Source organism: Aphelocoma coerulescens, chromosome 14 (assembly GCF_041296385.1).
Source record: "Aphelocoma coerulescens isolate FSJ_1873_10779 chromosome 14, UR_Acoe_1.0, whole genome shotgun sequence".
Lineage (NCBI taxonomy): Eukaryota > Metazoa > Chordata > Aves > Passeriformes > Corvidae > Aphelocoma > Aphelocoma coerulescens.
Window position 1 is genome coordinate 12786663 of NC_091028.1, and position 17034 is coordinate 12803696.

At 43.6% G+C, this 17034-nt stretch overlaps 1 protein-coding gene across 16 annotated transcripts in view; it reads left to right on the top strand.

Annotated features, from left to right (window-relative positions):
• MAD1L1 (mitotic arrest deficient 1 like 1) overlaps positions 1-17034 on the top strand; it is a 349002-nt gene that overhangs the window by 236648 nt on the left and 95320 nt on the right. The window contains exons 17-18 of one of the 16 annotated variants that reach the window (XM_069029439.1): positions 14822-14941; positions 15436-15453. The exons of 11 other annotated variants lie outside the window; for them this stretch is intronic. In XM_069029439.1, coding sequence (XP_068885540.1) covers positions 14822-14913 — 92 coding nt within the window. In that variant the 3' untranslated portion in view covers positions 14914-14941; positions 15436-15453. Of the gene's footprint in view, positions 1-3808; positions 4414-10620; positions 10669-11104; positions 11548-14821; positions 15110-15435; positions 15454-17034 lie in introns of those variants that run through there. 4 more of the 16 variants (XM_069029442.1, XM_069029440.1, XM_069029445.1 and 1 more) reach the window with 4 other exon arrangements.

The window sequence follows — 17034 nt, forward strand, 5'->3', positions numbered from 1 at the left end:
AACAGATGAAAGGCTGAAAATGAGATCAGATTCACAAATTGCCTTTTCACTCTCTGGCTCTGTGTGCGTTTCTGTCTCAGTTGAACAGAAGAGGCTCGATGGGTCCTGTTGGAGGACTGTGGCATGGGGGGGGGGGGGTTGTTGGATAGGTGTGCAATGTTGTAAAGTTACTTTCTGCCATGATCACACACTGTCATAGGTGTGCAGCAAAAGTACCTAAATTAAATACATCAGAGGCTTCTGTAAGGAAGGGCCGGAGGCGGCAGCAGCAGCACCTTTGCTGGAGACTGCGGATGTGTCATCAGAAATCTCTCCGCTGGTGGCATCAAAGCGACCGTGCAGATCTGAGACATTCAGCAAAGGCTTTCTGAATAGGCTGGTAATGACGCCGACATGTGATTCCCCTTTTAGACTGCCATGCTGCCATGCCTTCCCTGAAACGAGGCAGGATTCAGGCGAGGGGAAGTTTCTGTCTCATTTTAGAAAAGCGATAAAAATAAATCCCGAGTTAGAGCCGGTGATGTTAGAGCTGCATAGCAGATGTGGGCTAAAGGCGTTTCCATCGTCAGCCACCATGGCAAGGAACTCCAGGTCAGGTTGTTTCCACGATGAGTCCCTTCCTCGCTACGTGGGCAGGGTGCTGATGCGTTTGCAAGCTCCCTGCAGAACGTGTTTGGACTCCCATGGTGCTACAAGCAGTAGCAGAGATTACTCTTCGCTTCCATTTCAAAGCACTTCTTTCTACTACAGGATCCTTCACATTGTACAATGAAAAACCCCAGGAAAGAGGAGGGGAGCGTCACCCTGTGCTTCTGTTCCAGTGTCCCTAGAAAGTTTTTGGTGAAGGGAGGAATTTTAAGCAGAATGTTCCCACATATGCAAAAGCTTCATCTGCAAGGTGATGTCCTAAGCCAAATGGAGAGGCTGCTTGCAGCACTTGGGAACAGATTTAAAGCTAATGGCATCTTAGTTACGCCTCAGGTAGCTCAGAGCCCTCAGCTGCTAACCCCAACAGAAATAAATAAGGATAAAAATTAGAACCAGGCATATCACACCTCCTGCAGCATCTTAAACGCTGCTGCTCTCCTCTGTCAAAGCTGGAGTGAGCCAGGCTCATCCTTACAACCAGGGCAAATAAGCAATTAGCAAGAGGTACAGAAATAGTGTTTAGGAAGGTATAAAGTTGCTCTGAGAGCTATTAAACACCTCTCCTTGTTTTGCTCATTGTTTAGAGTGGGAATGTTTGACACTTAACAAAAGCTGACTGATTCTTTGGGTTTTTTTCCCTTTTAATGATCAGAATTCAGGGGAGGGCTGACTGTGACAGGCAGGAGAAAAAATTGCCATCCAAGTGAAGCTCTTTTTAATTAGAAAGCCCCTTGGATGATTTAGTTTGCAGTGATTTGAGTGCTGGCTGGCTTGAATGTGTCAGCAGTACTGACCAGCAGGATGCAGTCCTGTTCTGCAGGTTCTGGTTTGCTCTTCAGGCATCAAGAAGGGAAGCTGCTCCAACAAGGAGAGTCTGTGATGAAGGAAATTATAACCAAAGCCAGCCGTGCTCACAACTTCACCATCTGCTGGGAAAGCTCTCCCTTGGCTGCCAGCACTGGTGGGAGCAGGCATAATGATGATAATATTTTCCACTTCTGTAGCACCCTCTGTCCAAAGGTCTCTGAGTATGCCAGAGGTACTAATTAAGCACCCATGGGAGGTGGGCAGGAGTCTCCACACAAGCTTTTTTTGCTTGCAGAGCCTAAAGAGATTGTGGCACTAATCTTTGGGCAGCAATTCCTTCCATCAGGCAGCTCTGGAAGAACTAAAAACCTTTCATGGTGGTGTTAGTTTGAATCAAAGTCATATTAGGAAAGCAGTCTGGCTCAGATTAACCTGCTGGACTGAGTTTATGCTCCTGAGTGGTCTTGTTGGAAGAGCAGCAGAAGCTGGGTCTGCTGCAGCTGGTTCAGAGTTTCTTGTAGCATAAGACTTGGAGTAGGTCTTACAATTTGTGTCCAGTCCTTAATGTGTGGTCTTCTGAGGAAACTGTGCCCTTAAGATCAGATGGAAATCTCAGTGCAGTGCTCTACATGTAAAAAATCATGGAATCATATTCTAGTTTGAGTTGGAAGAGACCCTTAAAGGTCATCTAGTCCAACCCCCTGCAATGAGCAGGGACATCTTCAACTAGGTCAGGTTGCTCAGAGCCCTGTCCAGCCTGACCTCGAATGCTTCTGCCCACCACCTCTTTGGGCAGTGTTTCACCATCCTCCCTGTAAAAAAACCTTTTTCCTTATATCTAGTCTGAATTGATCCTCTTTTAGTTTAAAACCAATTGCAGAAGCCCTGCTAAAAGGTCTGTCCATGTCTTTCTCATAAACCCCCTTTAAGAACTGAAAGGCAGCAATAAGGTCTCCCTGGAGCTTTATTTTAGATAACTCAATCTTTCTTTTTTGTAACCTGCATTTCCACAGACTTCAGGAAATGCATGAATAACACTGAATGGTCCATGAGAAAAGAGTAAGCATGTGAAAAAGGGGAAAATTTGACCACAAATCTTTAATGCCTGATGCCAACACTCACAGTCCTGGATTTAAAAGTGTGTTCCCATGAAGAATCATTTAACATCTTCTTCAGTCAGGGAGAGTTGTCACAATGAAGCTTCTCCTTCCCCTCAGTGCAAGGCAGAAAATGAAAGTTCCTGATTAAGACCAAAGATACACGTACTATCTACCATCTCTAAGAGGAAAAATGCTGTTGTCAAGTATCCATTATATGGTGTGTAAGTGTCTTTGAGGCTTTTAAAGACAGTTATCCTCAGAGATTTATATGTAACAGGTTAGAACGGGGGAGGGTGGGGGAACAAACTCTTGCTGTGTTTAATTATTGCTGGGTGCTGCATGCACTTTTCTCCATTATTTACTTAATCTTAAATGCCAGATGCTAAAGGGCACCAGCATCAATTAACTGCTTAATTAGACTTGCAAAGAAATCATGTAATTTAGTTATAAGAAAATAAAAAACCCAAAACAGCACAGAATAGAAGCTCAGGGCTCTCTTTGCAATCATTTTTAAAGCTCCCTGCATACACTGTTTGCTTTCATTGCTCACTGGAAACTCTTTGGAGCACTCTCTGTGCCTCTTGCCCTGTAGGGAGCCGAATATCTGGATGCAGCATCTCTTGTTCGTTCTGAGTGGATTTAGCCACAGCTTGCTTTGTTGCTTTCCAAATTACTTTAATAGAGGTTTGGATGAAGGATTTATGTGGTGCCTCATCCTGATCCAGAGCAGAACCTGGCTCTCGCCCTTTCTGTGCTCTGCATCCCCTCTGGTGCTTGCTCTGGGTGCCCTGTCAGGGGAAGACCATGTGCTGCTCCCTGTTCCTCCTAGGAAGGCACAGTTTTGTGTTTTGTGGTGTATTTTAGCATTTTAGCGTGCAGCCCAAAAGCACCCTGACTTTAATAAAAAAGCGCTGCTTCCCTCACCTCAAAACAATAGGAAGCCAGATACTTTTATTCCATTAGTTGCCACTTTTATGAATAAGAGCGTTCACAGGAGTGGAATGCATTTTGTTTTATCAAGGCATCGGACTCTGTCTGAATCCTTGTGTTGAAAATTGCTGTAAGAGGGTAATGATAATGATAATATTTTCCACTTTAAGCCCTGGGCTTGGGTATAAGCAAAGTTTTCCTTCTGGAGAGCTGCTGCTGCTCCTGTGGCTCTGGTGCCACTGTTCTCACTTTGGTATCAGCAGCACTGTCATTTCACTGCCTCTGCAGCATCCCCTGTTTCACAACTTTTGTTTCTTTCTTAGTGCCTGCATGTTGGAAGCTGCTGACATATTTTTTCTCAAGTGTCCTGAAACCTTTCTGAAAACAAGGTGGTGTTCAGCTTTTGAGAGCTTTGTTCTTCCTCAGTGCCTGTGCTGTCTCAACACTGCTCTTTTCCTTTGTGAAAATGCGATCCAGCCCTTACAGAGTTCCTTATTTCTTCAAAGCACTGTATAAACATTATCTAATTAAGTATATATAACATGCCCTACAGTATGGTAAGGGAAAACTGCAGCACAGTATTGAAGTTTCCAGCCACTTGATCCAAAATCAAGTGTAAAATCTGATTGAATCACTAATTATTTTTCAAAATGCTGTGCCTAATGACATGCATCAAGACAGGAAGATCAGAGCTGCAGCCAGAAGCATTGGGAGCCGAGGAGAGAGGGGCTGTCAGGTAAGTTCTGTATTAGTTCTGGAGTCGGTTTGGGTCTGCACACTGAGGTAATAAACAAAACAACAACAAGAAAGAGTTGCTGCAGCTTTTGGATCTTTCCTGTTTTGATATATATAATCAGTTCTACATTTCCTGTTGAAATGTTCATTAAAATTGCAGCCCCTGTGATTATGCAGCTGCCTAATTCAAATCAATGGGGCTCCTGAAACAATTTTGGATATTTTTAAATACTGCTGTAGAACTTCCTTGTTTACAATGTTATGATTAAGTGACTTTTTTTCGAAGTTATCTAAAGCATTAATAAAAATATCTTTAGGTTTTCTCTAAGTTTTTGTTTGTTTGTTGGTTTTTTGGTTTTTTTGGTTTTGTTTTTTTTTTTTAAATCTGAGCAGCTGCAAGTAATGCAAACCTTGCTTTGTGGCTTTATCTTTTACTTCTTAGTGCAGAATGTCTTTTTGGATTGATAACTAAATCAGAAGCCCAATTACACAAGTTCTTTATAATTCCTATTAAGCCATAATTGACTTTTTTTTGTTTTGAAATCCAAACACAAGTAAATAAAATTAACAGAGCAGCAGAATAAACCTCACTGAGATCCTGAAGACCGTGAGAAGGAGTGAACAAGTAGCTGTGTGTACTTAGTTGCTGGCTGGGGTTAAACCATGACAAGCAGTCATGCTGGGCTTCCAGCTCACGAGCTTCTGAAGCAACTGTTGATAATGCTGCCAAGAAGATTATAATGTCCAAAGGGTCAACTGCTTCAATAGGTCTCATGCTGAAAGGGAAGTAATTTCAGTTTTACTGGAAAGATGCATTCAAGGTAATTTCAGCTCAGGAAATTCTGCTTTGGAATGCTTCAGTGATGCCAGGGCTCTTGTCAGTTTGTTTATATGGCTTTGGGTTTATTAGCTTTTCACTTTTCTAATACCTTGAATCCCTTTTACTGTTTGGTACTGAGGCCTTGGCACAATTCTGATGTGTTTAAGTTGCAGACATTACAGGAAAATACCTAAATCAAAACACTGTGGGAGAGAGACAGCATGAACAAGCAGATGTTTACAGTCTCTGACTTCTGTGGTTGAGGAAAAGCAAACACATTTCTATAAAAACTCAATGTGGTAAAAGCGTTTTAGTTGCCTGTAGTTACATGCTTCACCTGCTTACAAAGGTATTTTTCTAGTTATCTTTTGCTTTTATTACCTCTCTCCAGCTGTACTTACTAACTCCCTTGTTTAACTCCACTTGGTAATGGTCCCACTGGGGCTGCTGGAGCAGGGGAAGAGGCAGAGCTGGCACAGCTCAGGGCTGGATCTCTTGGTCACGTCATCCCTTGCTGAGGTATCTGCTCGAGCTGGTGCTGCCAGGTCAGGTGTTGGGGTGGCCAGATGTGAACCAGATGTTTGAGCATCGCAGTGTGGTTCAGCCCCGATGCTCTGACACCAACCTGCCAGCGCTGCTGTCGCTGTCACGGCCCTGATCACAACAAGAGGGATGGTACTGTGGAAACTGTGCAGGTCAAAATTGGTCAGTGCTGGCTGGAAATTGCCAACTGTCTCATTACTGGGTTGAGAAATACATGAAGATTTTAAATGAACCCTTGTTCTGTGGTGCTGGAGAAGTGGGATGCAGCCTGTAGGATTGAGAGCTGAGAATTGTTATTTAGTATCATCCTTTGTGTCATCTTTGTATTCAGAACCTATTCATCTATTGAATTCACCTATTGAAAGTTGGAGGTAAATGCTTTGGATGTGGACATAGGAAGTGAATGAGGTGGAAGAGGACAGGAAAGACTAAAGCTTTTTCTTCTTTTTACAGAGAATAGATTGAATGTGATTTGGCCACTGCACCTTAATGGGTAATCCCAACTCTGAGCCTCAGATGAAAAGAAAAAATCTATAAGGCTAGAGATAATGCAGGGGGATTTTGGCAGACTTTTCCCAGATGTAAAGTGAGCTACTGAATAGCACAGCCTTTAAGGCTAACTTTTTCTTTGAGCAAAGAGCTAATTCACTGATTTAGCCAAGTTGGGTAAATCTGTTTCTCATTGCTTACACATCCCACGCACGCAGACCTTTTGTGTGCATCGTTTTTTCCTTTCCTCACTTGTTCCTCAACATACACCTTCCCTAGGCCTCTCTGACCTGTTTTGGCAGTGCTGCTCATGCCAGCAGCATGGTCTCCATGGCACTTGGTGTCATTGACCTCAGTGGGAGGAGTCCACAGCAGCAGCAGCAGCGAGTAAAATGTTGTCTAAACCTAAACCTGAAGTGAATCCTTCTTGTGGGAGGCTGCAGTGCAAGAGATCAGGATTCTGTGTGCACTTGCTCCCTGACCTGGGGTGGATCACTGGAGACCAAGAGTCAAGGTTACCTCAGTGCTGTGTTTTTTTTCTATACCAAAATAATCTGTTTGGTGACTAAGCACGGGATTTTTTGACTGATCTTATTCCAAGCAGGCTAGTCCTGCACTAAGCCAGTGTTTGGTGCAGAGATCTCAGGAGACAGAGAGATGGAAGAGTTCAAGCAATGTCAGGAAGGAAGAGGATCTTCCCGACAAGTAGGGCAGGAGCAAGGGATGTAGAGGCTGTGCAGGGGGAATTTAGGATGCAGCTGGAAAAGAAAAACAGTGATATTCTGGAGTAGGTTGTTCTTTGAGCCTGCTACCACAGTTGGTGTGGTGGAGCTTGCTGCAATGAGCGTGTTGGCCTCTCGGGATTCCCAAAGTGCTCTGCCAACTTCACAGCAAAAGGAAATCTGCACAGGGGTTGCTTCATCCACCACTAACGTGTATCCATGGCTAGTGTGAAGTACAGTAGCTGCTTAGTGCCACACAGGAACCATCCCGATGGCAGAAAGTGAGAAGTGCCTTTTTAAATTGAAAGTGGAGGAGGCAGAACATGGTTACCAAATGGCACTTGTACAGGACCGATGCCACAGTCCTGGGTCGTGCCCTCGGCCCCAAATAAAAAATTCTCTGCCAGGAAAATGTTTTACCTCTTCTGTAACATTCCGGGTCTGAGTTTCTTATCTTCTCTGAAAAATGGTATATCCAGAGAGCAGCGTGCTCCCTGCCATAACCTTTAGCTCATTACTGATGCAGGGAGCGAGTGCCAGCTATTGAATCACAGGGCTGGGACCCAGCTAAAGGTCGGGTTTGTGTCTACGTACATGAAAGCAAGCACAGCCTCTTCTTTCCAAAAGCACTGGCACGTGGAAATGTAAAAGTTCTCGTCTGTGGATTCTGCAGCGCTCACGTCAGGGTTGGAAGCAAGCAGACAGGTAGGAAAAGGCAGCTTCCCAGCTGGGGAGGATCGCATCAAGGGACTGATGGAGTTTAGGAGGTGTGAGCACAAGCATACAGCCATTGTTTTTCTCCAGGGTGGAAGAAAATGTTTCTGCCAGCAAATGCAGACAGTGCCTGGAAGCAATTTGAAAAGCCAGGCTGACTCCCATGGCTTCCTGGCCTCCAGGATAACCCTTTTACCTGTGTCCTGTATCCCACTGCTAAGGTTTCCTGCTGCTGTTTTTTCCAGCTCATGCTTAGTTTCCACAGCTCTCTCTCTGCCTCCAGCAGCTTTTGAGCTAACTTTGCACTTAAAACTTCTTGCCTTTTGTAGTTTGAGTTGTGTGATAGAGGATTGAATGCCTTGCATCTGTAGGGAAAGACAGTCCCTCCTTCAAGACATGCATGGACTTATGTATCTCTGCTGCATGTTAAATTGAAGGATTTTGCCTCTGTTATTTGGGATTTCTCAGTTGTTAAAGCCTTTCAATGCCTTTCATTAGCAAAGGGACATTAGGCTGACAGAACCAGTTTCTCAATCTCCCACATTTACTCACCTGCATCAGTTCTGCTGAGCTTAATTTTCATTATAATCCACTGGGTCACCTGTGCTCCGTCAGACTCTTCTCTCTAAGGTTTTGTTTCATTAGAACTTTATTATGGAGTTAATTTTATTTTTTAAAGCCATCAAATTCAAGGCTGAGCTATGAATTTTCCTGTTAAACAGGAAGATATCCCAGGTCTGTGCCGTGATTCAGCAGATTCTGTGTTCTCAGGGCTGTCACCAGATCCATGCTGTCGAATTAAGTGGTATCCTTGACTTCCTTTCCTTTAGCTCCTCTATCTGTAAAATGGAGACAGTGCTAATCTCTCATTTGTGTGGCTCCATAAGGTTTGTCCCCCACTTCCAAGATGCCAAAGACAATAAAACTGCTAAGCCTCCTTTCACTAACAGGATTGATGATTTACACCCAAAATGCTCATTTTTGTGCTAAAACAAGATCACCTGAAAGATACTGTGGTTGGAACCAACCCAAGGAAGGGGGGAGGAAGAAACCATCTGTTACACAACAGCAGAAATGTTTCAGGGCATTTGCCTGGGAAGCTCTGGGTGACGAGTTTGGAATATGAAGGCTTATTTATATGGATGGAGCTAATTTTCTCTAAGTTATTCATTTTTCACTTAGGGAATTACCTAATCTTACAAGAGACTCTAGGAGGAAAGATTCATTTATTCTCTGTCTCATTCAGCCCCAGGCAAGCCTGGAGATGCTCTGCCTCTTCCAGTTCTGCTTTTTTAACTGATTCTATTAATGGAGCTTAAACATTTTCTTCTTCTGGATAAAAAGGGTTAATCTTTCTCATTCCCACTCACCCTTCTCCTCCTCTTTTTCTGGAGAGTTCTTTTTTTGGTGGCTCTAGCTGTTTCTATCATCTTCTCCCCCTAATCTGCCACTATCTGAAGAATTCATTACATTTCAAATCAGAGGCCTTGCTGCATACATTAGCAGGTTTTAATAGACTTGCCACGACTCAAAAAGGAGGAAAAAAAGAGAGAAGATTTAAAACTCTTGTCTTGCCGAAAGCAGACAGATTGACTCAAAAATGACTCAGTCAATAAAAGATGAGTTTTGAAAAGGCTTCCCTCTGCTCAAAGGGAGCTCGTATTCCAGCGAATTAGGTTTTTCTAAGCCCACTGTCAGAAATTAATAATACATACGGCATGTAAAATGGATTTAGCCCTCTACAGCCTTATACAAACATATCTTTGACTTGCTAAATGTGACACGACTACCAGGATTTTCCAGCCTTTATCCCAGGAGTTTGTCATCTCTCCAGAATGGTGACCTCGGTGGAATTTTTAAGCACATTAAAAAAAAATTTGCTAAATGAGATTTTAATTAAGAATATGTTTCTACTTCCCTTACCCTTTTTCTCCACCCAAACCCCTGCTGTCAGAGCATATTATTATTATATGCTGTCAAAATTATTCCAAAGGCTCTGGTTAAAACTCTCAAGCTCTTTGCTTGACTCTTTCAGTAGCCTTCCTTTGAAGAAAGATGCTGAGCCTTCTGCAGAATCTTTAATTTGGGTGTGTTTTATTCCTGCTGCCACAAAAAGGCTTATAGGCCAATAAAATACCTCTTTCTTAGGAAAAAAGAAAGGGCTTCTGTCTTATTAGATCTATCCCCAAGTACTGTGTGATTTAAGTTCTTCCCAGATGGTCCTGCTCACCTTGCTTAAGGTAACTCAAATGTGCAGGTGTGAGATCACTCACCACCCCTGTTTGTTCCTCCATCACACTCCCTCAGCTGATAAGAATAAAAAGTGGTATTAATTTTATCTTCCTTGATGATGTGGCTAGTCAAACTGGCCTTGTAACCACAGAGGGTGTTCTTTTGAGCAGGTTGGTCCATACAGCTTTCTGGATTGCTGTGGGCTGACTGCGTTTGTCCATCTCAGTTTTCTCATTCTCCCAAATCCCACTATTTAATTATTATAATTTTTTTTTTTTAAGATATCAGAGTGGTTGACTTGGTCTTGAAATCTTTTCTGCATTCTCTCTCTGAAAAATCTTTTTCCTCCACCTTCTTTTTTCATTACTTCTTATGAATTACCCTTTAAGCTAACTTTGCAAAGTCACTGCATGTCCTTATTTCCTCATGGATCTATTCTGTCCCCAGCTCTATTATTCTACATATTGGCTGTGGACTTGTGGAATGTCCTGTGTGAATGTGTTGCAGCAACATGAAATCTGACTCTGGACAATATCTCCTAGATGATGCAGAGAAACTTTTAAAAACATCAGTGAAGAAATGAACGCACTAAAGTGCTCCATTTTGGACCATTATGTGCTCTATGGATGTTGCTTGGGCTTGAAACAAGCAGAGCTCATAATTTTTTTAATATGTTTATAGGTTCTGTGAAAAGTCTGAGCTTAGAGTTGTTGACAGTATGCACCCAAAAGTGCAGCAATAGTGTGTTCTTCTTTCCCACCATCAAACAGAAGACTTGCTCAGATTTTCTTGTGCTTTTCTGGCTCCAAAGAGATCTCTAATCACGGGTGTTGGTGTTTAGAAGAATTTCTATTAAAGTAACAAGAGGCATTTTTCACAGAGCTGAAGGTAACGAGCTGGTTCAGCACTAGCAAAAGTGTTTCACTGGGTAAGAGATTTCTACTTTTGTCTCCAAGGTCAGACTGTTGCTTTTTTTGTTGGTGGTGGTTTGTTTTTTGGGTTTTTGAATATAAATTTGACATCCCAAGGTTACAGTCCCAGGGTTACATCCCTGGTTCCTTGGGTGTGATTTCTGGTCAGAATGTGGAATTAGCAGCTGCTGGAGCATCACTTAATGGGTTTACTTCCCCCTAATTCCCCTAGGCCAGGTTGGATGGGCCCCTGAGCACCCTGATCCAGTGAGTGCCTTCCCTGTGTGAAACAAGATGATCTTTAAGGTTCCTTGCAATCCCAACCATTCTGTGGTTCTATGCAACTGGAAATGGCCTGTCCTCAAAGGACACCCAGGAGAACATCGCCCTCTCCAATGCCGATTTCCCCCAAAAAAATCCGTGTGACTGAATCTCTTGGTCTTTCTTGCACAGGCAGGGACTCTACTTACTGACTTCTGTCAAGAGCCGTGATAATTGCTTCCTTGGAATTCCACAGGACTTCTGCTCTTTGCCCCACTTCATTCAAGAACATTGGCCAAGCAAATGCTGGGTCTTGTGTTGTATTACAAGATACAACCAGGAGTTACACAGCAGTCCCAGGAAGAGAACACTTGGCTGTCTTGCATTTGTCCAGTCCTTGGTGTTTAAAATGATTGGAAAACCCAAATGTAGAAGACCTAGAAATCAGCTGGATTTCTGGAGCTGGTGCTGGAGTCATTCTTCCTCAGGGTCTTTTATTATAACATACCAAGCTCCTTCCCAGGATAAATGTCCAAAGTTAATGTCCTGTTATGTCATAATCAGGAGCTTCTAGTTTTCTTTTGTAGATGTGCTCCTGATGTTGGTGTAGAGATGAACAAAACTGAAGGCAACAAGCATGACTTTGGTTTTGTGTTTGTTTCCAGTTAGTTCATTTTTTAATCTCTTCCATGCTCTCTTGATTTGAGAAAGTAGTTCTCCTGGTGGATGTTATGTCTCTTGAGCTTCCAGCTGCTTTTCTGGGACATAGCCACCCAATAATCTCTTTGGGAATAATTGCTGGTGTCTTTTCGGATAATTCTTGTGAAAGGTGACAAACTGCTCACCACAGTGAGATGTTAATAACACAGAGATGCCCTTTGTTTGAAAGCTGGTGCAGAAATTACCCCATGCAGTTGTTGGAAAATCAGACTTGTGATGGTAAGAAGTGAGGAATGGATCCATTCATTTGCATATAATTCCAGGCCTTTTGTGTCATGTTTTGTGTGAGCCATACAATTTCCACTACAGTGGGGAACGTGTGCTCATAATACAGAGGGACAGGAACATGGGCTCGCTCTCAGCAGGAGTCAGGGTTAAAGACATGTCATCTGCTGAAAAGGAGGAAAACATGGTCTGCAGGAACTACATCGAGAGAAACAGCCATGGATAATTAATGAATCCAAGTTATTACACCAGCTCAGGGGAGACCATGCATCCTGGTGTCCCCTCTGACATCAGAAAAAGGGAGGAATCTGTGTCCTTCTAGGGGTGTATTGACCTGAACTGTCCCTGCAGCTGCCTCGAATCACAACCAAGACTTACTGCATATTCTTCTTGTAATCAGAGGCTCCTTTTACCAGCCAGATCCACTGCAGCTGTCTGAGGTGGACCATCTTTCTCTGTGGCACTGAAATTAAACTCTTAAAAACTCTTTAGACTGCAGCTGACTAGCATGTTCCCAGTGTAGGTTTCTCAGCTTTTTCATAAAAAGATGATGTTTTTTTGAAAACAAAGGGCGTAGGTGTCTCTGTTCTCTTGTGACTTAGAGTCAGAGAGGTCTATAAGTACGTGTTTTACCTTTTTTGTTCTCCCTTCTCTCTTTCTAGGTAGCTAGAAGGTCTATCTGAGTAGGCAGTCAGTCCCAATGATGAACTTTACAATTGGAGCCTTAGTGCCCATCTTCCAAAATTTCTAATAAAATTGCATGAATATTTAATACCCAATTATTAAATATTTAAAAATTGAAAACTGAACTGGCTTGGAAGTCAGCACATGATGAATAATTCAGGATCAGGAGAGGAGGCTTGGCATTTGGGCTGAGACAGATGTTACCTTTCCTGTCTCCCTGCCCAGAGATGATTTTGGTGTCCTCCAGCCTTGGCATAGTTTGTGGACATTGCTTGGAGACATCAAGCCTTTACCTCTTGGCCAAGAGCACCAGCACAAGGTTAAGGGAAAAAATAACCCTCCCTCATCCATAGTAACATATCAGACTCCTGCAATGAAAATAAAAGCTCCAGAGGCTGGAATAACATGATTGAAAGCCTGGTTATCCAGGAGATGGCTCTGTTTCCAAACATCTTTCATGCTCCAGGGAAATAAGTTTTCTTGTCCTTACATCTGTGTCACAATCCTGCAGTTCTGTTGTTTGAAAGTCCTTTTTCCCCTCTTGCTCTGCTGCTGCTCCACACTGAACCCGTGCTCTGTTCCACTCCAGCACGAGCATCTTTAAAGGATTGTTTTCATAAAGTGGACACCAGATAATGAAGTAGCACATGAAAAATATGCCAATAAAAACAGAGCAGAACCTGCTATCCCGTGAGAGGAGGTCTGGGGCACTCAGAAGAGTGCTCAGAGGAAACATCTGATGTGATTCTTGAGCAAAGTGCCTTCGGGTCCTGCTGCAGGAGCACAAAGAGCAGGGAGAAGGGTTTGGGAAAGATTTGGCTAGTTGGCATCCAGAGAGCTTTCAGGCCAAGGGCAATACATTTGCAGAGCCAACACTTCAAAACATTATTAAGGGGATAAACGGGGGGAAAAAAAGGATTGAATAGAAAGAGCGAGCGGAGGCTTTTAAGAGCTTAATTTCCTTTGGAACAGAAGCCCTAAACAAACCCCACAATCTTCTGCCATTAAAAACACAAGTAAGGTGGCGTGCTGCCGAGCCTTGCCTTTCTCTGTTGCAGTGCCTTTGTGTTCTCCTCCCAGCTGACTGAAGCCTGTGCGTTTTCCTGGCTGTGCCCCACAGGCTGTCGCTGCACTCAGCGCCCGTGGGGCCATTGGCTGACCTTTCTGAGCCATCCCACCTCGGGGACAGGGCACAGTGTCACAAAAAAGGGACTTCTGGAGATGGGAATGGGGTTGTAAAGACTACGAAGAAGTCATTATATGGGCAGAAGGGCTTGTTGGCAATCATGCTCCCAAGCAGTCGGGGAGTCTGCAGCGTTTAGGGTTTGGTCTGTGCGTCCCGAATAAGAACTAAAGGGTATCTGTATGATGTCCTGCCCCATCTCAGCATCTGTCTTACACCACAGTTACTTGGCAGTGACTTTAGACATGGGAGGAATCTCTTCAGGCATTTGTTAGTTCTATATTTTGATTCTCTGCCTGTAAAGCTACAAAATTGTTGTGTTGTGAGCACAGATTTTGCAGTGCAGGGAACAGAGGGAGACAAGAAACTGTAAGTAACACAATCTTGGACACTACCACTGAGTCAAAATAGCATTTCCATGAGTCTCAGCCTCAGAATTTGAGTATAGAAAGTTCCTTGAGTAAGAGCAGAATGGCTTTGCTCCTGGGAAGGCTTGAAATCATCTCTTGCCAGCAGTGGAAAGCTCCCATTCACAGCTTCGGTGAACATCATCAGCTAATAAACTGTGAAGCACTCTCTAATGCATGATTGAATATTGTCCACCCTGTGCTGTGAATGACTAAAACTCCTTCAAAAAGTCTTCACTGTGAGAGGGAACAAACATCTATATCTGGAGCTGTTTTTCTCATTTGGTTTAATAGCAGATGTTGGGTGCTGTTTCGGAGGTTTAAATGCATCCAGTGTTTTGGGGTAGTACTGATAGTAGTGATGTGCCAATGGAAACAAAATAATGGGCAGAGTGCAGGGGAGGTGATAGACAGGGGATAAATTAATCTATTAAATGCTTCTGCAGACCACCCTAATTAACAATGCATATTATATATGTTAATTATATAGTTCTTAGGATTAATCTTTTCATTAGACACTTGGGTGGTTTCAGAGCACTCTTTTTCTTGGAAGCAACTTAGTGGAGAAGTGATTCTCCTTCATCTGACAAATGATGTTATGGCCCTGGTTTTTGCTACCTGACTTCCCTGAACTACAGCCCATGAAAAGTCCCACTGACTTTTTTTTTTTTCTTTTTAACTCCAAAATAGATTACCTGGAAAACATGTGGGCTGGAAGAGTTATGCCTGATATTTGCTGGCTAGTTCTAGAAGCAGAAGTTAAGCACTTTCCTGTAAACTGAAGTGACACAGTATATTTGTGTTTTTAAGGTGAGGCTATTTTTTGCATCTGAAGTTAATGACTTGCTCCAGCTCTGGCTGACATCACTTTGTTCTGAGAAGTGCTGTTGGGCTGTAATTGCCATATGGAAGGGAAATGTGGCTGGAGGACTTTAATCATCGTTTGGGAGGTAGAGGGAGATGTCTTCCTGCCTGGGTCACAATTTATGACCAGTGTGACCACCCTAATTTCCAAACTGTTTGTGCCATATCATGCTAATTGATGAAGTCCATCTTGGGCAATAAATAGTTCTCCTGAGATTAATTTATCCTGTGTCTGGGGTGTGTGTTGCCATCCCCACTGAGCTCTGTATTGCTGCAAGCAGGCTGCTCACACCATTAAAGCTACAGATTTTAGTGGTACCCGGGGTCTCATCACACAACACTGTGCTGCCTCCACTGAGAACAGCTGCAGGGGTGGCTGAGGAGCTCAGCTGAGCTTCCAAAAGCCCACTTGTTTTCTGCCTGCCCCCACTCCAAAACAGCTCTGCCAACAAGGAGAAGAAGGACAGAGAAAGCTGCAAGCAGTGCCCAGGCTGGGATCCTCTGGGAGAGCCTTTTGCTCCTTTTGCTCAGTGGTGGTTCGTTGGCCAGCTTCAGGTGTCCTGGTGAGTTTTGCACCTTGGTGTTGTAATCTCAGCCTCAACAAAAGGAGGAAAAGAAAAACACTCTTTACTTGATCCTGATCTGTGTTCTGTGTGTAGGATCTGCCAAAGAGAGTTCATGCTTTTCCACAGCTTCCTCTCTCTGGTCTTCAGTGTCCTGCTGCTCTCACCCTTCCAGTGTCCTCTGCTACTTTCTGCAAGTTGTCTGAGGGTAATTGATGATGGACTTCTTTCCAAGAAGTGGTACCTTTGTAAAGGTATGTGGGTTGTCTGAAATGGGGCCTTCAGCCAACCATGTTCAGTGAAGAGAAATATCTGGGAAATGTTTTTTTCGTGGAGAGTTCTTGGGCAGTGCAAGAGCTGCAGCTGGTCATGGTGGTGGAGACCTTTACTTGTGCTGTGCTGCCTTTGAAAACTCTCTCCAGAGTTGCTGGAAGGGCAAGCTGGTGGCTGGAGGAGGGGGCTGGGAGATGCATTGAACCATATGGTACATACACGGTTTAAAAATACACCAATGTTGACTGATCAAATAAATACCACTTAGGTTTCAAATTGAGCAGCCAGTGCGGTCTGTTGAATATAAAACTCTTTTTACCTTCAAGAAAAGTTATATTTCATGGCTGTAATGTCACAAATTTCAAGTTTTGCAGAGAGCAGTGTGTGAGGCTGCCAGACTGTAAGGTCGAGTAGGGGTGGTGTGGGGCTGCGCGGTCCCACTCCCCCAGGGCATAAAACACGCCTATAAAATCTAGCAAAGAGAATTTTATTTCTCAAAAGCAATGGTCGTAAACTTGCCTACATCAGAAAATGTTCAGCTCTTCTCCTGCTAGCCTTTATTTAACACGATACAATTTATTTTTATGTTGTGCCCTTCACAGAATATCACAGAACTCTTTTCAGACGCTGCTCCTCATAAACTGAGGCTGGCAAAGAAAATTTCAGCTTGGGGTTTGAGCAGGGGAATGACTGGAAGGGTCCCAGGTGCAGAGAGTCATGTGGGAAGGACAGACCTGCAATGGATGGTGTAATTCAGTGTCAGCTGGGGGTGCAGGGGGGTGATTAAGGGGTGCCACTGCACGGCAGCAGCTTCTGTAGATGGGGCAGAATAAAGGTAATTGTGGCCTTGCTGCTTGGAACTGAGAAACCAATGTTCCCTCTTCCCGTTATGGACTTTGTGTGAACAAGGTGGTTCTGGCATCCCTTCTGTGAGCTGGAAACAAAATTTAAGCAATCTCTTGTTTAAATAAAGCAGGGTTGGTGGTAATGCAGCATCCTCCATAGCACTGCTGGGTGGTATCTGTCTTGGGGCACCCTGGCACGGTCAGCAGGGACAGGAGTTGATGTGTAAATACTTTATCCTGTGTTTGTGGAAGTGAGTGATCCCCAAACATGTCACTAAGGGAAAGTAACCTTTAATGGAGTTAGAAAGGACTGCAGGCCTTTCTGAGAGAGATACATATTAGCTGGATTGCTGCTGAA